The sequence below is a fragment of the Myxocyprinus asiaticus genome, chromosome 23, assembly GCF_019703515.2.
Source record: "Myxocyprinus asiaticus isolate MX2 ecotype Aquarium Trade chromosome 23, UBuf_Myxa_2, whole genome shotgun sequence".
NCBI classification, from domain to species: domain Eukaryota; kingdom Metazoa; phylum Chordata; class Actinopteri; order Cypriniformes; family Catostomidae; genus Myxocyprinus; species Myxocyprinus asiaticus.
The window spans coordinates 12,501,455-12,521,805 of NC_059366.1; the positions used below are offsets into that span (position 1 = coordinate 12,501,455).

Consider the following 20,351-nt stretch of genomic DNA (forward strand, 5'->3'; position numbering starts at 1 on the left):
TGCACTCCATAACTAACGTCCCAAGCCTTTTAACAGAGCTGGATTAGGTCAACCATTTGTTGTATTTCATTGATTGCTCAAGGCATAATATGACAAATAGTGCTCTGAGCCAGTGCATAAGCCTGGCTTGTCTGCACATTGCTTGCCACTAATCCTGTAATGTGTAATAATGAGTCTTTTGCATAACGTAAACCATTATTTATTCAACTTTATTGCTGTGGTGGCATCACAAAAAGTGTTCTCCTAAACTCTCAAACGGAATATATACAGAAATACCCCCTTAAACACGTCTTGGATCACTTGATGCTAGAAAGCCACACTACCTCCACTCCACGCTGAGAGCGACTAGTGAGCGAGTCTAGCCGGGAATGCAGCTCTACATTCGGTTGTAAGCGAATGACGCATTGCGGCTACAAACGGACCAATCAGAAGCCGCCTCTCCTCACCAGAACTTACAGTGCTGCGTTCGGCGCATCACACTTCAGCAGAATGTATGACTCCGCGAGTGAGCTAGTTCCACTCTAAACAGGTCCACCTCGCCGTATTTTATACATATTCGCGATTTGCCGAAGTCGCTATAGTATAAAATCCACGGCACACTGTAGTGTGCTCTCACATCTGACAATAATAAACATTTCCACGACATTTTCTGATAGGGAAGGAATTGTATTGGCGGATGGAGAACTAGCGGGGGGAGGAGTTAGAATGCGACCATTAAAGGCGCGTCAAGCCCTGTTTGATTGCATCCTGTTTGTTTGCCAGCTGCGGACTGTAGTTACTGTGTGGAGATATATCTGATAAAACAGCGCGATGGTGAGTTTTAAACTATGCTTTATGAACGTCACAGTTTATTTCCTGCGGAATGCACTTATTATAACCAGGGCATGTAAATAGTGCGCATCACAGTCAGCATGCATGTAGAATATCAATGCGTCTGTTCACGTTGAATGCATAGGAGTAATATAGCTCAATGGCAGGCAGACTTCAGCTTATTTTTTAGATATGCGTAGTCTGTAATTGCATATGAAAATGTCAATTAATTTCAGATTGTTTGGTGATCCATTATGGTCTTGCTGTAACATGGAACATCGCCTCATTGATGGTGAATACATTTTTTAGGCACGCCAGCTGCAAATATGACGCATTTCTCTTTAACTCGCTGCTCTTTGAACGTGTTCTCACGATCAAATATCAATGGAAAACATTGCACGTCTCAGATCCATTAATTCAATGTAGTCTGTATGAATAAAGAAGCAAAGATATTTTATGACCGGCTGGATAGAGACTGCGCCACCTTATGCAGTTAAACTGCCATGTTTGCATTGGATCCCTTATGACACCCATGATTTAAATGCAGGGCATTGACCACCATAGATATTGAGAGGTCCTTTTCCAGTATTCACATTAGCGCTTGCTCAATGTAGGTTTTCAATGGTTGATTCTTATTAAAGGTCCCCACCCAATCCTGAACACGTGCTTGCATCCTTGTTTAAATGTACATTTTTATTCTCTCTTTGCAGGCTGACCAGTTGACAGAAGAGCAGATTGCCGGTAAGACTTTCTGTCCCCCCTCTCTGTCCAGTGGCGCGTGGCCAGTGGTGTGGATTCCTGTGGTTTTTACCCTCTTCTCCGCCCCCTCTCTCTCTGTGGATTTATACTGTTTCCATTTATGGCGAGACCTGGTTGGGAGACATTCCCGAATGAATGGACAGGTTGTTGTGGTGGAAAGCGAGTTACAGTGGGCTTTCAGACTTGGTGAATGACTGTTTCATTGGTTTTAAGTGAACACACCCTTCCCTGTTGGAGAGAATTGGTAACTGCAGGCACTGTGGAACCAAGGGTGTGTCAGACCGAATGACTCGTTGTCTTTGACTTGAAGTTGCCGTTTCACTGGCCACTTGGTTTACTTGGAGTCATTTATAATCACATTGGTGATTCTAGTGTAATTATGCAACCTAGTCTAATGAATGAACGTTACAATAACTACATTTTTGCAAACTGAGTTTTATGTGCTGAGTTCTACGTTTCGTCGCAGTTTCCTAGTGAAATGAACACTAGAGGCACTATATCAACTGTGCGTTTTATTCACTTTCACACAAATCACGAGTACAATGGATGATTATGACTTTATAAACACTTATTTTTCTCATTACTCACACAGTGTTATGTTAGAGACACTTTTACTATAACGCATCATTTGAAAAACGATAAATTTTCGTGTTTGTGTTACAGACTCTCCTACATTTACACACTTATTCCAACATTATTAGCTTGCACGTTAGTTGATAAAGTGTTGGAACTCAGAAGGCCGCGGTTTGAGACCAGCCAAACACTCGAGTTGGCACGTGAGACTAAAGTGTCTTAGAAGCGAAACGAAATGATGTGGTTGCTTCAGAATTTATTTTTACATTTTTGTTTTTGGACTATCGGTTGGGTTTAGGCCTATGTGTTGATTTGGGGTGAGGATGTCTGTTTTATTTGCCAGTCTTTTGCTTTGTTAAAACACTATTGGTTAGGTTTAGGTTCAGGTTTTAAGTTACCCATTAAAACCTCCATCTTGCGTTTACCTTAACCTCGTTTGATTACGACACCATTTCACTCACTTTTGGCACCACCCGCTGGACATTTCACTGGGAAACTGTTGCCAAACTTGTAATAAGGCACATAATTTTGTTTGGCAAAAATGTTGCTGAGGTAACGTAATGTTGGTGATACATTATGTTCTTGCTCTGAACTGTGATATAGAACTATCAAAGCAGGAACACCACACCTTGGTTGAAGAAACCCATTTCTGAGTTGTGCAGTTCCATTGATGGCTTCTAATGTAATCATATGTGGTCTAGAATTGAGCTATAATGCTTGTTTTCCAAAAACAGAAATATTTCTCTTTATTTGAAGGGGTTTTTGTGTTCATAGTCGTGTTTCGTTGAGCTTCAAGAGCTGATTTGCAAAGATCACCTTGCGGAACCTCAGTTTACAGTGTAGTTTGGTGGATAAGCCTCCCACTGTTGCTTTTGACTTGTGTTTCTAATCGCGGTTGCGTAATTTACACCGAAGAACCTCAAATGGAATCGCTGTGAAACCATGTAGGTCATTGTGGTTGGTCTCCATAGTGACAGTGAGGTAATGGTGGTTTATCCATGGAGACGTAGTCACCGAAGTGTATACCAGGCGACCGTGTGAGGTCACAGCAATGTTCCCGTGCTGCTCTCAAGTCTAGATCCTGCATTGACTCAATGGGTCGCAGCAATGGATCTCCATATGCTTCAATAGGTCTACCATGGCCTGTCTCCATTGGAAACGTGTGAGGTCATAGTGCAGGATCTCCATGGAAATGCAGTCTTAAGAGTTGATGCTTTGCATAGGAGCAGTGTAAGGTTTCATTTGACAAGCCAGTGTAGCAGCAAGTGCCGTTTTTACAAAAGAGACATCACATTTGGCTTAGAAGTGATTGAGATCGGTGACCTTTTTCCCCTTTGTCATTCATGTTTGTGTAAAAGAAAACTGCCTCCTGTGTCTGTCTTGCATAATCAACTGGTAATTACTGACTATTGTAGCAATGCAGACATAATGTGTGTCTGTGTGTGTGTGTGTAATAATATATATGTGTGTGTGTGTGTGTGTGTGTTTTCTGTCTCCTTTCACTATAATGTGCATTATGAGTATAGGCAAGTGATGTTAGAAGAACAGAAATCTGTTGCATCTTTGTGTGGGTCTCAGACCTGCACTTTAAAGTCAACATGAAATGCAATTCACAACCCATTTTACTCTCAGAATCTGACTTATTTGTGAGTGAAACAATTTTCAATGAGAGAAAAAATGTTTGGCGGGACTAGGGCTGTCACGATTATGAAATTTGGTTGACGATTAATTATCAAACAATAAATGCGATTTTATAACGATTAATTCTCTTAGTGCTTTCATGATTGTCATAAATTTTCTTTTGTTTTTAAGGTGTGTTTTTCTTTTGCATGTGTGCATCATACACCATAAGAAGTCATTTTTACATATTTAACTTCAAATATACCGTATAAATCAAATGATAAAAAGGGATAACTATGGTTTCCTTAAGGTTTTAAAAACTTATGAATGACATGAAAAATAAAGTTTTAAATATCAATATTTCTAAATACTTGTGTCTCTCTTTGGTCAATTTTAAATTCACACTTGTTTTTTGAACTCTGGCTATATTTTTTATAATTTAAATAAAATATAATTTTTAGATGCAATGGTAAAATATTTATTTCCTAATTTCTTCACTTTCCCGTTATTTTAATGCTCTAATTAAACCCATGAGCCCTTATTTTTCATGAAGCAAAACCTTTGAGATTTCGTTTCATCACTCCACAGAAATACAGTAAATGTGCATCTCTTCCTCTGTGTCACTGCATGTCATTAACATTTGCTATTACATGATCGTTTAAAGCGAAAACGGCGCTTTGCGTTCACTATCAGTGTTTATACTTGTTCCTTTACATTTTCATGGGAGTTTGGCGCGTGCATCAGAGCGCTTCGCTCTCTTCCGGACAGGAGCTGGTTTATGTCTGTGGTGCGACTCAGTGATGCTCAGTTCAACTGAATGAATGACATACAAATGCACCATTTATTGCATTTAAACAGTATATTCACTTAAAATTCCCTTATTTGGGCAATAAAATGTGATTGCAATTTGCATGCCTAATAATCGCGGTTGTCTCAAATAACCACGGTTAGATTAAATAACGCAATCAGACGGTTATTTAATAATCGTGACAGGCCTAGACGGGACTTGATTTTTATCCTTTGGAAATTGATTTGAATTATGAAAAGTGGGTGTTGCATACCAGAACGGAGGCAGGTGGTTGGTGGGGAGGGGTTGAGAAGTGAGAGTAGTTTGTGGTGTCAGCCGAAAAGGAAAGTAAATTCGGTGCAAGCCAAGTTATTTCATTTTAATAAAAAAAGATTACAAAGACCTGGAATGTGCATTAAGACAAGCCATGTTGAGTTTCTCTATACAGTAATTGAACTCTTACTACTTTTGCATTAATCTTAAACATTTGGTTGAAAATTTATTTTAATAACTATATAGCTGTCAAGTGTCGCTTCTTTGGAAGGCCCCACTGGTTTTTCCTGTGTGTTTTTGTGATTTTGTTTTTATTTATATTTGGGAGAATCCGTTAACACAAGGTCCTGTTTCATCTGTCTGTCGCCCTGCAGAATTCAAAGAGGCTTTCTCACTTTTTGACAAGGACGGTGATGGGACCATCACGACCAAAGAGTTGGGCACTGTCATGCGCTCGCTTGGACAGAATCCAACAGAGGCCGAGCTTCAGGACATGATCAATGAAGTGGATGCTGATGGTAAGGATGCAGGGATGCATCAGAGTTATTGTTAACAAAAAACGAAGCGTTTAGTTTAGTTGACTTCAAAACTAACTAAAATAAATACCAATTTTTCTAGTTTTGATACATTGTAAAAGGATAGCTTTACAACCTGCCTTCATTAAACATGAAAATGACACTTTACCATAGCAAAATCTACACGGCCATGAAAAATGTAAAAGGGTTAAACATTGAAACGAGAACAGTTAACACTTTGGCAGCCCTGAAATTCTAAAATAAAACTATCAACTGTAAAACTAAAGCTTGAAAACAATGAAAACTAAATTAAAAGGACAAACTGTAAATAAAATGGAAACTACAGCTAAATTCAAAACTATAATAATCTGTCATGACATCCACAACCACGTGGCTATTTAATGTTTGGTGTTTGCCTGAATGCACACTTTTTCTTCATAGGAAATGGGACGATAGACTTCCCAGAGTTCCTCACTATGATGGCGAGGAAAATGAAGGACACAGACAGTGAGGAGGAGATCAGAGAAGCTTTCCGTGTCTTTGATAAGGTAAGGCTTGTCCTGTTCTGGAATGAGAGGCTAGTGCTAAACTGAGTGTCATGTGCCGTTTCTGACCCAGGACTTGCTGTGTTTTAGGATGGCAATGGTTACATCAGTGCAGCTGAGTTGCGTCACGTCATGACAAACCTTGGAGAGAAGTTGACTGACGAAGAGGTTGATGAGATGATCAGAGAAGCAGACATTGATGGAGATGGACAGGTTAATTACGAAGGTGAGCTTATTGTGATTGTGTTACACAGTGTCCTTACAAGGCGTGATGTGACAACAGTCTAGCGACAAGTAGGGATGTACGTTTTCAGACATTTTCATAATTGGTTTAGGAAATTAATTATCAATTAATCAATTAATCGTAGACGTTTATACTGCAAAACGCACGTGGAGGACTCCAAATAACGTGCATATAGCCAACTGTTTAAATATAATTGAAATGAATACATTTAAGAAATGCAAGTATTGGCATTTTTCCCTTTAAAATATTCTTAGTTCAGTGTATTTTAATAAATTCAGGGTGTGTTTAGTGTGAATTGTTTAATAACTTTTAATGATTTGCAAGATGACACAAGATGCATATTTGAGTTCATTTAATGTTGTGGATCATGGGATATTTTGGACCTTTTGGACTTATTTTTATTTGTAAAGTCATAATCAAATCATAACATGCTGCGTAAATGCCTTACATAAAATACCGCTTCTTTAGTGATGGTGAGATGTCCGTTGAATGCGCATTAGCACTCTCCCGGTGATTACTGACGTAATTATAGGTTGGGAGGAAACAAGGATAACGGCAGATTCAGCTATGCTTGTTCTTTAACACACTATCACGGTGTATGCAGAAAACTGTTCATTTGTAGAGAAATGCTCCAACACTAATTACAGTGTAGTTCTTCATGTGATGCAGAGAGGACGACATGCAGTGCGCCGTGTAGTGGCAGATGACTGTACAGACAGCCTTATAAACATCTGCTGGCGTGATTACTGAATGCATTTGTTCAGAAGTTAATCGATTTATTGATTTAATCATTAACATCCGTAGCGACAAGTAATTTGTCTGTCTTAACTAAAGGCAAAAATGGCTGTACAATCACAGCCAATCAGAACTGGAGCAAAATTGGATTTTAGACCAATTAGGGCAAGACTACCCAGTGCGATGCTGTGAAAATGGTAATCGACAAATTGATCTGCACATCCCACCAGAACCCATTTGATGTTTAATATAGACTTTTGTGGAGTGGGAGTTTTGGCCAATGAGATTTTGTTATAGGCAAGGTTACCTTTCATTGTTGGGTGTAATCTGATTACCAAGTAATTAGTTATTGTTATGTTATTACTTAATAGTTAAAAAATTAGTGCAACGCATTACAAATTAAATTCTGTAAATCAGGTTACAGTTACTGACTTTCAGTTAGGTTAATTATTTTTAAGTACATAAATTATAAAATGTTAGAATTGTGTAATTGCGTAGAATTGAAAACATGAATTGTTTACATGTACGTCTGTTTCCATTTCTGTGAGCTGAAGGGCGTACGCCCACTAATGAGTCATTGTAAGGGAGAAACGTGTGCCTTTTGAGGGTATGACTTGGTGCAATGATAAACGAGGAGGAAATGGACATGATTTTGAATTCGTTGAGCAAAACAAAAACAAAAAAAGCTATTTTATTTTTTTTGTGTGTGTGTGAAATGGGTTTAGAAAGTAATTAGCAATGTGATTCAGGGCTCCAGACTAAAAAAATGACTTGGGAGCCAAATGGCTGTTTTTAGTTGCCAAATACACATGGGACTCCTATTTTAAAATGTCTGCGCTCCCAGTTGTGAACACACTGTTGGATGATTCGCTGAGAAAGTGACTCTGACTCAAACTGCTAACCTGAGCTCCTGAGTTCACTTAAAACCCTCAGTTTTTCTCGGGTGATTCATGAAAGAGTCATTTGGTCACGACTCTCTCGCACTTTCTGGGCTGTAAGGGGCTTGGAGCTAACGCTGGAGGAGCTGAACACGCAGTGCCAGCGGAGGCCCTGATAGGTCCAGGGGGAGGTGGGTTCAAAGAGGGGGTAGTCTCTGATCCAATGCTTACAGTAGATGGCGGTAATGCACTATTTTAGCTTGCGAACCGGCATTAAAAAAGAAAGAAGACTCTCTTGCGCTGGGTTTGTTGTTGCGTGTGGTGCAGCGAGCTCATCACAACAGAACGGGTGAAAAGTGGCTCGAGACACATTGGTGGTGCGCGCTCTAAAGATGTATTCAATAATTCGCAAGATGATATCTGACAAAACCGCATATGAACGCACCCAACCTGACTGTCGCCAATGGCGACTAGATTTTAAATGATTGTCGCAATCAGTTATTTTTGGTCGCATTTGCAACCATTTTAGTTGCAGTCTGGAGCCCTGTGATTTACTCTTTAATGAAGTAATCTGATTACAATTTCATTGAAGTTGCTGGTAACTTTTAGTGGATTATTTTCTTATTTTTTTTTTATATAACCCGTGCTGTTTCCTAATATGACACTTATGAAATGTTAACCAAGTTATCAACAAAATAAACGAACCTGTCAGCATGGTATAATCGCAGCCAATGAAAACATGTATAAGATGCAGTTACCTGGAGCAGGAATTTAGACCAGTGAGATTTCAAAGTGGGAGGAGCAGAAACATAGTGACGGGCAGAAATAGAAACTGAATATTTACAAGAATTACATTTTAATGCACCTGATTAGGGCACAGTGTTAAGGTGCATGCATGGTTCACTCATGAAATGACTTCACACGGATTAGAAACCGACTAATACATTCTCTTTCTTTACAGAATTTGTACAGATGATGACGGCGAAATGAAGGCCTTGTACAGATCCTCTCTCTTCTATAAATAAATTGCCTTTTTTCTGTTTGATTTATCTGTAAAACGTTAAGTCCCCTCCCCTTCCTCCCGGCTGTCCAAAGGAACTGCATGTAAACTACATAAGATCTTCAGTCCTCATGTCCCTTTCTTTTGCTGTCATCGTGTTTTCGGAGTGGCGCTGCGGTTACACGATCAGGTGCTTGTTGCTGCGAAGGGTGGGTTGTGATGTGCAAAAAAATCTTGCGTCACGTTTGTCTGCCCCCCTCATGCGTAGCAAGAGTGGAGACCTGCCAGCTGGTTGTCTCTTGGCAGCAACGTTGGCATGGCAACAATGTAGAGGAGTAACTCTGCATGGACTATGGACAAAGTATACACTATATATGAAATTTTCTCAGCATTGCACTACTGCAAAAAAAAAAAAGAAAAGAAAAAAAAAAAAGACACTGGTGTATCTTCAAGATACTCGTACATAAACTCTTTTTGTATCTGCTGTTCTATACCAAGAACTTGTTTGAATCTTACAATGCTTTTTAATGTTTTATTCACATTAGTTTTCTTTTTCTTTTGTAAGGCGCTTAATGGCATTGTCATGCCTCCAGTAGTCCATTCCAAGTTGTATATTTGTTTTCCAATAAAATGTACTATTTACCCATATTGAAGAGTTTCTTTTTGTTTTACAAAAGTATCTTTTAGCCCTCGATTGATTTTTAAAGCTCTGATGTTAATTATATGGATCCCAGAGTGGATTTTTAGTGGTTGTAAACCACTCCCTAATTTTACTAATTGAGATGTTTACAATATTTATTGTAATAGTTGAAATTATTCATTTGTCAATCACTAAACAATGTGTCTGAATCCGCTGGTTAAATTACTGTGTATTTACAGGATTGGTTTGGGCCAAGGCCTCTGTGTTTGAAATGAATAAGGGGGGCTCATTAAAGTACTCTTGAATGACACTTGTTGTAAAAGTCATCCTTTTTGTCCATACCTTTTAGAATTTCAGAACTGTATTAATATGTTCTATTTAAAGGAGTTTAGATTTGTTTATCAGAGGGTGGCTGGATTTTCTGCATGTTTCTGCAAAAACTGGGTCTGCTACATTAATATGCCCTGTCCCTCTTGAGTTAAAGAGACAACAGACATTTTAAAGAGCTAAAACAATGAAGCATGGCTTGGTTCTTCATGGTACTCGATCTCCACGTTCAAGCCCACTGATACAGGAGACCAGTTTGACAAACCGTAAACACTGGGCCCTTCATTTGCTTTTTGGAAGCGTGTGTTCCAGGTTGCCTAGCAACAGAGCAGAACATTCTACCCTAAACTTCCAGAGAGAGCGTCCATTTCTGCCTGATGGCCTCTTTGTTATTCATGTGTGACAACCCCATAACTGACATTGTTAAGAGTATGAACTCTTCTTAAAAGTTTTATAACAGAAATATTAATGCTAGTTTTATGTTGTTTCAGCGTCCTAGAATTGATGCAATGCAGAGTAAATTGTTATTGCTCAGAGGTTGCTCTATCATAGGTTGGGAGGCTTATTGGAGATCTCAGTTAAGTTTAATTTAAGTATCTGCTTGTTTCAGATGTTTATTCTGAAGTTCCTTAAGAGACAATAGACACAAATTAGACATACAGTAAGAATGGAAACATATTACATTTATGTTCCCTTTAAGAGTTTATAAAGGGGTTCATTAATGTCTAATGTCATTTACAAATTAGATATGCGGTTTTAACAGCATCCATAAAAAGGGCTACTTTCATCCAATCCTTGCCAAATTGTGCACATTTGAACTTAAATGTTACTTTAAGTTAACTGGCACCAACAATCATGCCACGGTCAAAATCATTGAAATCAAATTTTTTCCCTATTCTGATGGTTGATGTGAACATTAACTGAAGCTCCTGACCCATATCTGAATGATTTTATACACTGCACTGCTGCCACACGATTGGCTGATTAGATAATCGCATGGATGATTGTTGGTGCCAGATGGGCTGGTTTGAGTATTTCTGTAACAGCTGATCTCCTGCGATTTTTCACACACAATAGAAAAGATTATCTAGAATTTACTCTAAATGGTGCCAAAAACAAAAAACATCCAGTGAGCGGCAGTTCTGTGGATGGAAACACCTTGTTGATGAGAGAGGTCAACAGAGAATGGCCAGACTGGTTTGAACTGACAAAGTCTATGGTAACTCAGATAACCGCTCTGTACAATTGTGGTGGGAAGAACAGCATCTCAGAATACTATTTTGAGATGCTGGTTGGTGCTGTTTTGGTGGCACGAGGGGGACCTACACAATATTAGGCAAGTGCTTTTAATGTTGTGGCTGATCGGTGTATAGATATTATAGTGAGATTAAAGAGGGATTATTCTATTTTGATACAATCCGCTTTGTGTTAATATAAATTACTGTTATGTCTTGACTTGCTTGTGTTGCACGTTAATGACAAAAGAATGGTGCTTTTCCAAGTGTTGTCTCAACTATAGTCCTAGTTACCTAAAGCATTGGTTATCAACTGGTTTTTCTTCGGGACCCAGATTTTACATTGGACATCAAGTTGCGACCCACCTTAGTAAAAAAAACAAAAACCTGTATTTAATGTATTTTGGTTGGATTTTCTTTTATCTTGCATAGTTTTGTTCATGGTTTTTAAGTATAAGGGCATGTATCATTTGACATTATTTTTGCTGATGTCAACAAGAAGATTTTTCTTGCCGCATTTAAATGTTGATGAGCATATTTATTTATATGAGCCTATTATATGTATTATCCAGTTTATTTCCTAAAAGGGTTAGCTTAGGGTTAGGGGCTAACCCCATACATTTTCAATAGGAGAACCATGGCATATTATTTCCCTGCTATCCACGACCCAGTCCGAACGGACCTGCGACTCACTTTTGGCTCGTGACCCACCAGTTGAAAAACACTGACCTAAAGTACTTTTGCAAAACCACTTTTCAGGCTTTCACGCTCATTCACAGCATATTTCATACAGTAAATCCTGATAACTACTCAACCATCTGAACTTTATGTACATCATAAACATCAACTCATTAATAAATGCTTAATACATGTCCACTTTACATTAAGGTTCATTTTCATATGTTACTAATGTAGAATAAGTGTTACGTATTTATAACACGTTGAGGTAAAATGGCTCACTATTTGGCAATGATTGCATGACAGTTTTTATTCATGCTGTTATAACCGTATATAGCGCATTTGTAAATGAGTTATTGGTCATTAATGAACCCCTTTAAAAACACTTAAAGGGAAACTGTAATGTGAAATGTAAAGTGTTACTGTAGGAATATATAGCTAAGTGAATATGGATTGCATCATAGATTATGATCACTTGATCTTGGAAGACTGGGTATGAAATGTTTTAGTTCATAATGAGATCTCTGACATTTGCAGACTTGGGTATATTTGCTAAACTGAGCACAATTAGAGACATTTTTGAGATCTCTTTTGAAACTGAGAGACATGTGAGATTTCTGGGATCTTATTGGGAGAAACATTTGGTAAGCTGAAAACTTAGTTAACTGAAGTCTTTAATTTCATTGCTGAGAAACAACTGAGATGTTGAAGAGATCTCTCATGGTTTGTCTTTCCTATGGTAATAACAGTAAGTGAATATAATTTTTAGTAAATTATGTAATGTAGACTATGGACACTGCAATACAAATTCTTTATTAAGAGAGAAAAAAATGAAACAAAATCAATTAAAAATAAATTAATTGAGAGAGCAAACAAAGAGCAAAAACTCATGTATCCAGCGCTCCTGATTAATAGTTAAACAGTATTAGTACCTAAGCAACGCTTCTTGTCGTGGAGGTGTCTGTTACAGAAGACAAGCAGGTGGACGACAGAACTATGAGCACAGGAAGAGAGAAAACATTGCCCAAAGATAAAGGTATAGAGAGGGTAAGTTTTATGATAAACTATTACATTTACTGCTGGTGTAGTTTATTGCATAAAAGTAAAGTAGGAAAGTATTTCTATGCAAACCAGCAGAGAAATTATGAACAATATGTTAAAATGTGAGTGAAAGATTAATAATACAAGTTAAGCTCTATCAACAACATCTGTGGCATCTATAGAAAATTATTTCGGCTCGTCCCCTAATTTAAAAAGACAAAAACAAAAATTGCAATTACAGTAATGCACTTAGAATGGAAGTCTATGGGGCAATACATTCCTGATCCTGAAGGTTTAAAAGCAGAAATGTGTAGCTCTTGTATTTGTTAAAGTGCTTGTATTAAGTCTTCCATACAAAAAAAGTACTTTATTTGATCTGCCCTTTTAGTGGTGGGACTACTTTTCTAGGCAGATGTACTTCTGGTTATTCCTGTGGGTGGATTTTTCTGTGTAAACAGTCCCTTTCTGGTATCCTTGCACACATCATCCGAAAGTTACTGGTTCTACTGGCTTTGCATGGTCATGATTGGAGCTGAAAAATTGGATATAACTTTGTATAGATGCAATTTAATCAGACTAGTCTCATGTTAACGTGTTAGGTTTAAGTATTGTGGCTTTACTTTCAAAAAATTCAATGCAAAGGGTTGCCACACAAATGGGAGCTCCAAACCAACCCCAGTGGTGGTTTCTGGACGCTGTATCATCAGATGGCGAGGGGGCACCCAACATTAATATTTCATAAGCCCCCATAAATGCGTAGCTGCACCCCTGGTTGAATGTTTAGTCAGGAGTAATGTATTGCCCCATAGACTATTACTGTAAACAGGATTTTGGTTTCTTTTTGCAAACTGAGGGACGATTCCAAATTGTTTTATGAGTTTTTATTATTATTAAAATGTTGGTATTTTTTAGTATTATTAAAGAGAAAAAAATATATGGAAAGATAAATAAATAAAATAGAATTCTTTTCGTAGAAACATGACAAAGAGGTGTACACTGACAGAAGTGACTGGTGGAGAAACACTATTAAGGTAGGTTGCATTTACAGTTCTCCTTAGGAGCAAAAATGGTTAAAATGGTCCAAATGCTTTCCTATTCAAAGCAAACAGACAATATAAAGTGTTCACATAGCATAATTTTGTTGTAATAAGAGATTTCTGTGCCAAGAATAAGTGAGGTCTCTTCTTTCTTCCACAAGAACACTCCTATTCCTGGCAGTTACCACATCCGAGACTTCATAGAAGAGACAGGTCTCAACCCAGTGCCAAGGACATATGGTTTCAAAGGCACTGGGCGAAACACCCACATGCCGTGTGTGCGTAGAGGGGATGTGTTATTGCCTGGGGCATATAACTTCACAGATTCAACCAAAGATGCACTCCAGCGCCAGGCAACTTACTCTTTCAAAAACTGCCCCAGACCTGATAACTACACATTAGGCGTCAGGGATAAGGTGTGTCAGAGAAAGTCCTCAAGGCCACAGTATGCATCAGTTCAGTGAAGAAAGCACAACAGTAATTTATGTAATACTTGGTACTAAAAAACAGAACCAACATTTTTCTTGAGAGATCCTTACTTTTGAATGAATGTGTCAGAACCATTAGTCGATATGTCAGTGTTTGTGTGTGTTTAACACAGGATATTAACCTCTCACCCGGTCATTATGATGTTATGAAGAAGCCAGTCCCCAAATCACCCTGCAAGTGAGTAGCCAGCTTTAACACTTCACACTGTTCTAGTCAGAGAACATTCACACACTCTGAGATTTTTGTTCTCAACATTTTTACTTCCTTTTTCTCAGCCAGTTCACAGAACAGCTCACAATTGCTTTAGTGCAGGACTGAACATCCTGTTTTCATTTTCCAGTCTCACATCAGCATATGTTCTTAGCAGGTACTGTGTTGTTTGTTTAGCATGTAAAAAAAAAAAAAAAAAAGCATGTGGCTCCATAGTGCCGATGCTTTACAGAGTCAGGATGACCGTCTTTTGACAGTACCCCACAACATGAAGATGACATGAAGCGATACTCCGAGGGTAGTTAAGTTGATATAATTATCTATCTGGATCGCTTGTTTCAGCAGTTTTTTAATGGCTTCTTAATGAGACTGGAACCAGAAAACAGTCCAGTGGTAATCGATATCAGGACTGATACTTTGATGTAATCTTGACATCAAGATTTTAGGTTAAAATTGACATACACTGTACATGTACTGTAGCCATGCATAAAGGAAAGTGTACTGTATAACTGGTCACCATTTCTTTTCAGGTTTTTGACATTTTTAATAAACAATTTTTGTCTTCTTTAGTTCATTTTAAATTGTCCTGTGGTGTGACAAATGAATTTGAAAAATGACTATTCCATGTAGTCTCTCAGTTAATATGAGGCCATAATAGACCTAAGTTAGGACAGACGCCTTTTGCAATTGAAAATGGGACTTTTTGACAAAATGTTTTATTGTTTTGTCAGATGAATGATGGACATCAAGATATTAAACAGTACATCCCATTGAACAAACTGTATGTGTTTTCCTTACATCCTCTGAAAAATACACCAACTCAGGTCTATACTGCATATATAACAATTATAGAAGAATTGGGGTGGAAAAAATCAAAGGCAAATCTATTTTTAGACAAATTATACCATGCACACCACAGGGCACTCCTAAAACTGCTTGAAATTTCATGTCTTTCTTAATATGTTGCTAAACATAAAATGTATTTTTTTTGTGTGTGGGGCCAGTGAAAAATATCAACAGTGCAAGTACAAATTTGATTGGATCAACAGAAACAATCCTTATTGTTTCCCCTGTTCCTGTTGACTCTCTCGTCTCCATCCTGTCTGTTCCATTTTATTCTCTTCTCTCATGAATCCCGTCTCTCATTGCAGACACGTGATGTTCCGTTCAGCGGTACAGAGGGTCAGCTTTCTCCCTGTAAGTGTCCAGTTCGTGTGACAAAATGTGACAAAATGTGAACAGTACATGTTAACTGTTTTTTATTCAAAATAATTCGTAATGCATCTCAGATCCTGCGAGTTGTACTGGTCTGTGTGTCACTTTTTCTTACACCTCATGCACTGTGGCTTAATCTGTGCCAGAGTGTGTGTCAGCGCTGGCTGGTTATTCAAGCTGTTCTGGCAGCTGTCTGGTGTTGATGGAACAGTGAGGATGCTAAATCATCCTCTGGGTCTCATTAGGGTGAACATTAGCGTGTTGTATGGTTTGAAAAGCATGTCGTATGGTGTAAGACAAGTGTTTTGTCAAAGGTTAATAGCGAAGAAACCTCAAACTGATTTGTAAGATGACAGATCAACATACGGCTAAAAGTCATTGCACCTTAATAGTTTAGGGGTTTATTTACACTAATTTACACTTAGAAAAATCTAAGCAGGAAACTTTTCCCCTTTTGCGCAACATTTAATCTAATTGCTGTCTATGAGAAACAACTGAGAATTAAAGAGACCTCATTCCTGAGTCAATTTGAGTTTTGCCGGTCAACTTACAGGCTTCTTAACCAGAAAAATGAACAGGCTTGTATTTACAAAAAAAAGTATTATGAGTGGCTGGGATTGGATGGCGCTGAATGTGGCTCTTCTAGATAGGACTTCACACCCTTAATAAAATAATAGCTCAGTGGCTCAACAGACATTTGCATTATGGCACAGCTATCTGCTCTTATCCAGGGGAATGTTGAGCCAGCCGGCCGTCCCTTTGAACTTGGCCAGCAATGGCCGGATGCCTCTAAAATCCAAAAAGCTGACCTCATGAGGGAAGCAAGGTCCCCTGTGACCTGCATTAACACCTCTGGCACAGTTCAACCCACCACACACACCACTGCACAGACCAACAGGATCAAGTGAGACTGCCAGTGGAATCAAATGGCATGTAATGGTAGCAGGCAGCTTCTGTAGCACAGGCCTTGAGTGGTGGAAGCTTTTCTTCCCCACCATACTTTTAAAGGTATACAAATAGTGTCTTTGGATTCGGACTTAGCTTGATGAATGGCTTTTTTTGGAGCACTCTGATTCAACTGAGAAACATCATCCTTCTTTTTAACTCTTTTAACTCTTCTTTTGACTCTTAATTTCTTTTTTGTGACTTCAATTGATGGATCCAGAAGGAGGGACCTGCGCCTGGATCTTACAACCCGAGGCCAAGCACAGGCACTGCAGTCACTTCCTGCTTTAGGTCCACAGTACCCCAGCTGTACAATGTGCACTCTGTGAGCTCCATCTCCTTGTAAAAAGAGACAGCTTTAAGGCCATGCCCACACTAATATGTTTTTGCATCGATTTGCATATAATATGTTTTTGCATGTGTTTATGCCTTTCATCCACACTGAAAAAAACAAATAAACAAAAAACAAAGGTCACATCCTCACTAATCCATTTTTGTTTGAAAACTCAGTTTTTAGATTCCCAACGTCATTGTTTTAAGTATGCGGTAATGGAGAGCGGTTTCAAAATCCTCCATTTTCGGTGGAGGAAAACGCAGTACAAGTGTGGACATGACCAGACTTTTGAAAAACACATTGATTTTGCTGCGTTTATGCCTCTCTTCCAAACCGAACACTTGTTTTCCTTAGTCGAAAACAGAGGCCACATCCACACTCATCCATTTTTGTTTCAGAACTCCGTTTTTAGTTTCTCAACGTCATTGTTTTCCAAAGTATGTGGTTATGGAGAGCGTTTTCAAAATGCTCCATTTTAGGTGGAGGAAAATGCGGTGTAAATATAGTGAAATCAACATGTTTTAAAACAAAAGCTTATTATTATGGACATGACCGTAGACTTTCGCAAATGCTCTTTTCAAAAGACAACAGATTAGTGTGGACATGGCCTGAAACAAGCTCTGTAACACCTTATATTAGAGGTTTAATTCACTCCAAAACTATGTAAATTATGTCATAATTTAGTCATCATCATGTCAAGTTGTACAATTTTCTTACCTTATGTGGACAACAAAAGGAGAGAAACAGATAAAAATTTATTTCCTGAAAATCTTACCCTCTGCCATAGTTCTCAAAGTTCATTCTCACCTGTACATTCCAATTAGGTGTGTCAAGACATGTTGTACCCAGTTTGGCATCAGTGACAGTTAGCAGACTAAGACTTGTAATAATAATAATAATAATAATAATAATAATAAAAAGTTAACTCAACGTGGTCTTTATATATATACATATATATATATATATATATATATATATATATATATATATATATATATATATATATATATATACAGTATTTATATAAAAGTTTATTGTATATAGCGCCTTTCTTGAACCCAAGGTCATTTTACATCAGAGCAGTTACATGATAAACAGCAAATGGACAGATACACACACACACACACACACACACGCAAAAAAAATGGCACTCCCTAACTAACTAACTAGCAGCCGAGAGATAACACTGAGTGAGGAGATGAGTTTATAGTTGTGATTTAAATGACGAGAGAGTGGTGAGTTCCTGAACGGGTTGTGGGAGAGCATTCCAAAGTCGAGGAGCAACAGTCGTAAATGACCTGCCTCCCATAGAAGACAACCTAAACTTCGGGACAAACAGGAAGCTTGCACCAGTAGACTGTGCGAGTGGGAGTGTAACGGTGAATCAAATCAGTTATGTACTGAGCAAGTATGAAGAGCCTTAAAGGTTATAATCAATATCTTGTATTGAATGCGATAGGTAACTGGTAACCAATGGAGCTGTCACAGAATGGTATGATTTTTACCGGAAGTAAGAACTCTAGCTGCTGAATTTTAGGCGATTTAGGGTCTTAGTGGGTAACCCAAAGAAGAGTGAGTTACAATACTACACATATTGGTGTTATATTCATACTGTATTGCCAGAGGGGAACTAGCTCCCCCAGCTGAGCCTGGTTTCTCACAAGGTTATTTTTTTTCTCCATTAACCAACATCTTATGGAGTTTTGTGTTCCTTGCCACAGTCGCCTTTGGCTTGCTCTCTGGGAGCCTAAAGACAATAATATTTAAGGCATGATTTTCCATTGAAATTATTCATTTAGACAGCACAATGACGACTTTAGGACATCACAGCATCATTTTCTGTTACTGCATAATTTTCTGTAAAGCTGCTTTGAAACGATGTCAAGTCATCATTTTTATTTGTATTGCGGTTTCCACAACACACATCGTCTCAATGCAGCTTTACAGAAAATTATACTGTAACAGAAAATCATGCTGTGGTGTCTGTAATGTCTTAAAGTCTTCATTCTGCGGTTTGATGAAAAACGTGTTTTTGATGTGTGTTATGTGTGTTATGCAAATAAAATGGACTTGTCTTAGCATTATTGGTTCTTGCATGTCCTGTGAAGGATTGCAGGATCCCAAGTTTGAATATCTGGTAGATATGTAAAGAGATGTGAGAGCTATGGCGATGGGAAAGATTATCATTGAACAGAGACTTATACACAAAGTTAATCTACAGTATGACTTCAGAAGACTTTGTCAGTATATAACACAAAATGTCTGGGAGCAGCACGAACATTCTTCTGAACTTCTGCATTTGTGAACCACATGATAGTAAGTAACTGATGACAGAAATATGGGTGAACATGTTATGACACCAACCCAATTTTTACTATTGTATGGAGAAATGTCAGACTATTACACTAGGGGAGAAAGTGTGAAATGGGGCTAAAAGCCTAATGATTTTATTTCATTCTTTTTAAGGGAACTCCGGGACCTGGCGCATATGAGCCCACATGGCACAAGGGTCAACGGTTGAGCGCTGAGGTCAAAGGGGACTGGGCCCATGACCTCTTCTTTCGCAACATACCGTGAACTGTCCTGCCCACATATATATATATATATATATATTTCTTCATAATTTTGCAAGTAGAGTGCTCTGCCTGTTAAACATGCTGTAAGTGATTTATTTTTTTATTTTCACACATAAAAAATCTCAGAGCTCAAGCCCAGTCATGTGCTTGAGCTCCTCTTTTTTCCCGGAAAAAACTGTAAAGACTGGCTCTGTGGTGTTTGTTTGAGCATACCAGCCAGCCCGACATGGCATCATTAGCTGATTAGCTATGAACATAACCAGTGGTGTGAGTTTGAGGCAGGGCTATCTGTTAGTTCACCCAATGGCAGGAGGGGGAAATGTTTGGGAAACCTGTTTAAAAGAGTCATTATTTTTGCAGTTCTATTTGGTGATGCTCATGGCGCAGAAATTACACACTTCAGTTTTGATTGCTCTGACAATAAAAACAAAGCATGAATTAGGATTTGTGTTTCATCTTTTATACTTTTATATTAAACAGAACACTCTCAGACAAGCAGATCTAATTCACTTCAATTATTTTCAGCTCAAAAGATTTTACATTAAGCATGAATGTCCTGGTTCAGCATTTACATCCTGACTAGGTATTATAGCTATCTCGGTTATGCCATGAACTCACTACAGCCTGGCCACCAGTATAATGCACAGAGCTTAGTGATGACTCTCACTCACATAACATTCATTCAGCTTGAACAAAGAGGTCAGTGTCACACAGTAAAACAGCTGTTAACAACACTCTGTCAAACAACAGCCAGATTTACCCTATTTAGCAGGTCCTGAAAGATTCTGCTGATACAAACTGTATTTAGAACGAACAGGCAGCTTCTATAAATGACATCCACATCTAAAAAATGTGTCAGTGTTTTTGAGAGCCCACAAATTTCTA

At 38.3% G+C, this 20,351-nt stretch overlaps 2 protein-coding genes across 2 annotated transcripts; both read left to right on the forward strand.

Annotated features, from left to right (window-relative positions):
• Positions 1–671: 671 nt before the first annotated feature.
• calm2a (calmodulin 2a (phosphorylase kinase, delta)) lies at positions 672–9,387 on the forward strand. The gene is made up of 6 exons (XM_051651539.1): positions 672–813; positions 1,521–1,551; positions 5,197–5,340; positions 5,779–5,885; positions 5,973–6,108; positions 8,701–9,387. Exons 1-6 carry the CDS (start codon positions 811–813, stop codon positions 8,727–8,729), a joined length of 450 nt encoding a protein of 149 aa, XP_051507499.1. The 5' UTR covers positions 672–810; the 3' UTR covers positions 8,730–9,387.
• Positions 9,388–10,859: 1,472 nt separating this feature from the next.
• On the forward strand, positions 10,860–19,888 carry stpg4 (sperm-tail PG-rich repeat containing 4). Its single transcript, XM_051651893.1, has 8 exons — positions 10,860–10,925; positions 12,577–12,666; positions 13,635–13,691; positions 13,859–14,113; positions 14,299–14,363; positions 15,548–15,593; positions 16,777–16,881; positions 19,357–19,888. Exons 1-8 carry the CDS (start codon positions 10,872–10,874, stop codon positions 19,465–19,467), a joined length of 783 nt encoding a protein of 260 aa, XP_051507853.1. The 5' UTR covers positions 10,860–10,871; the 3' UTR covers positions 19,468–19,888.
• The last annotated feature ends 463 nt before the right edge of the window (positions 19,889–20,351 follow it).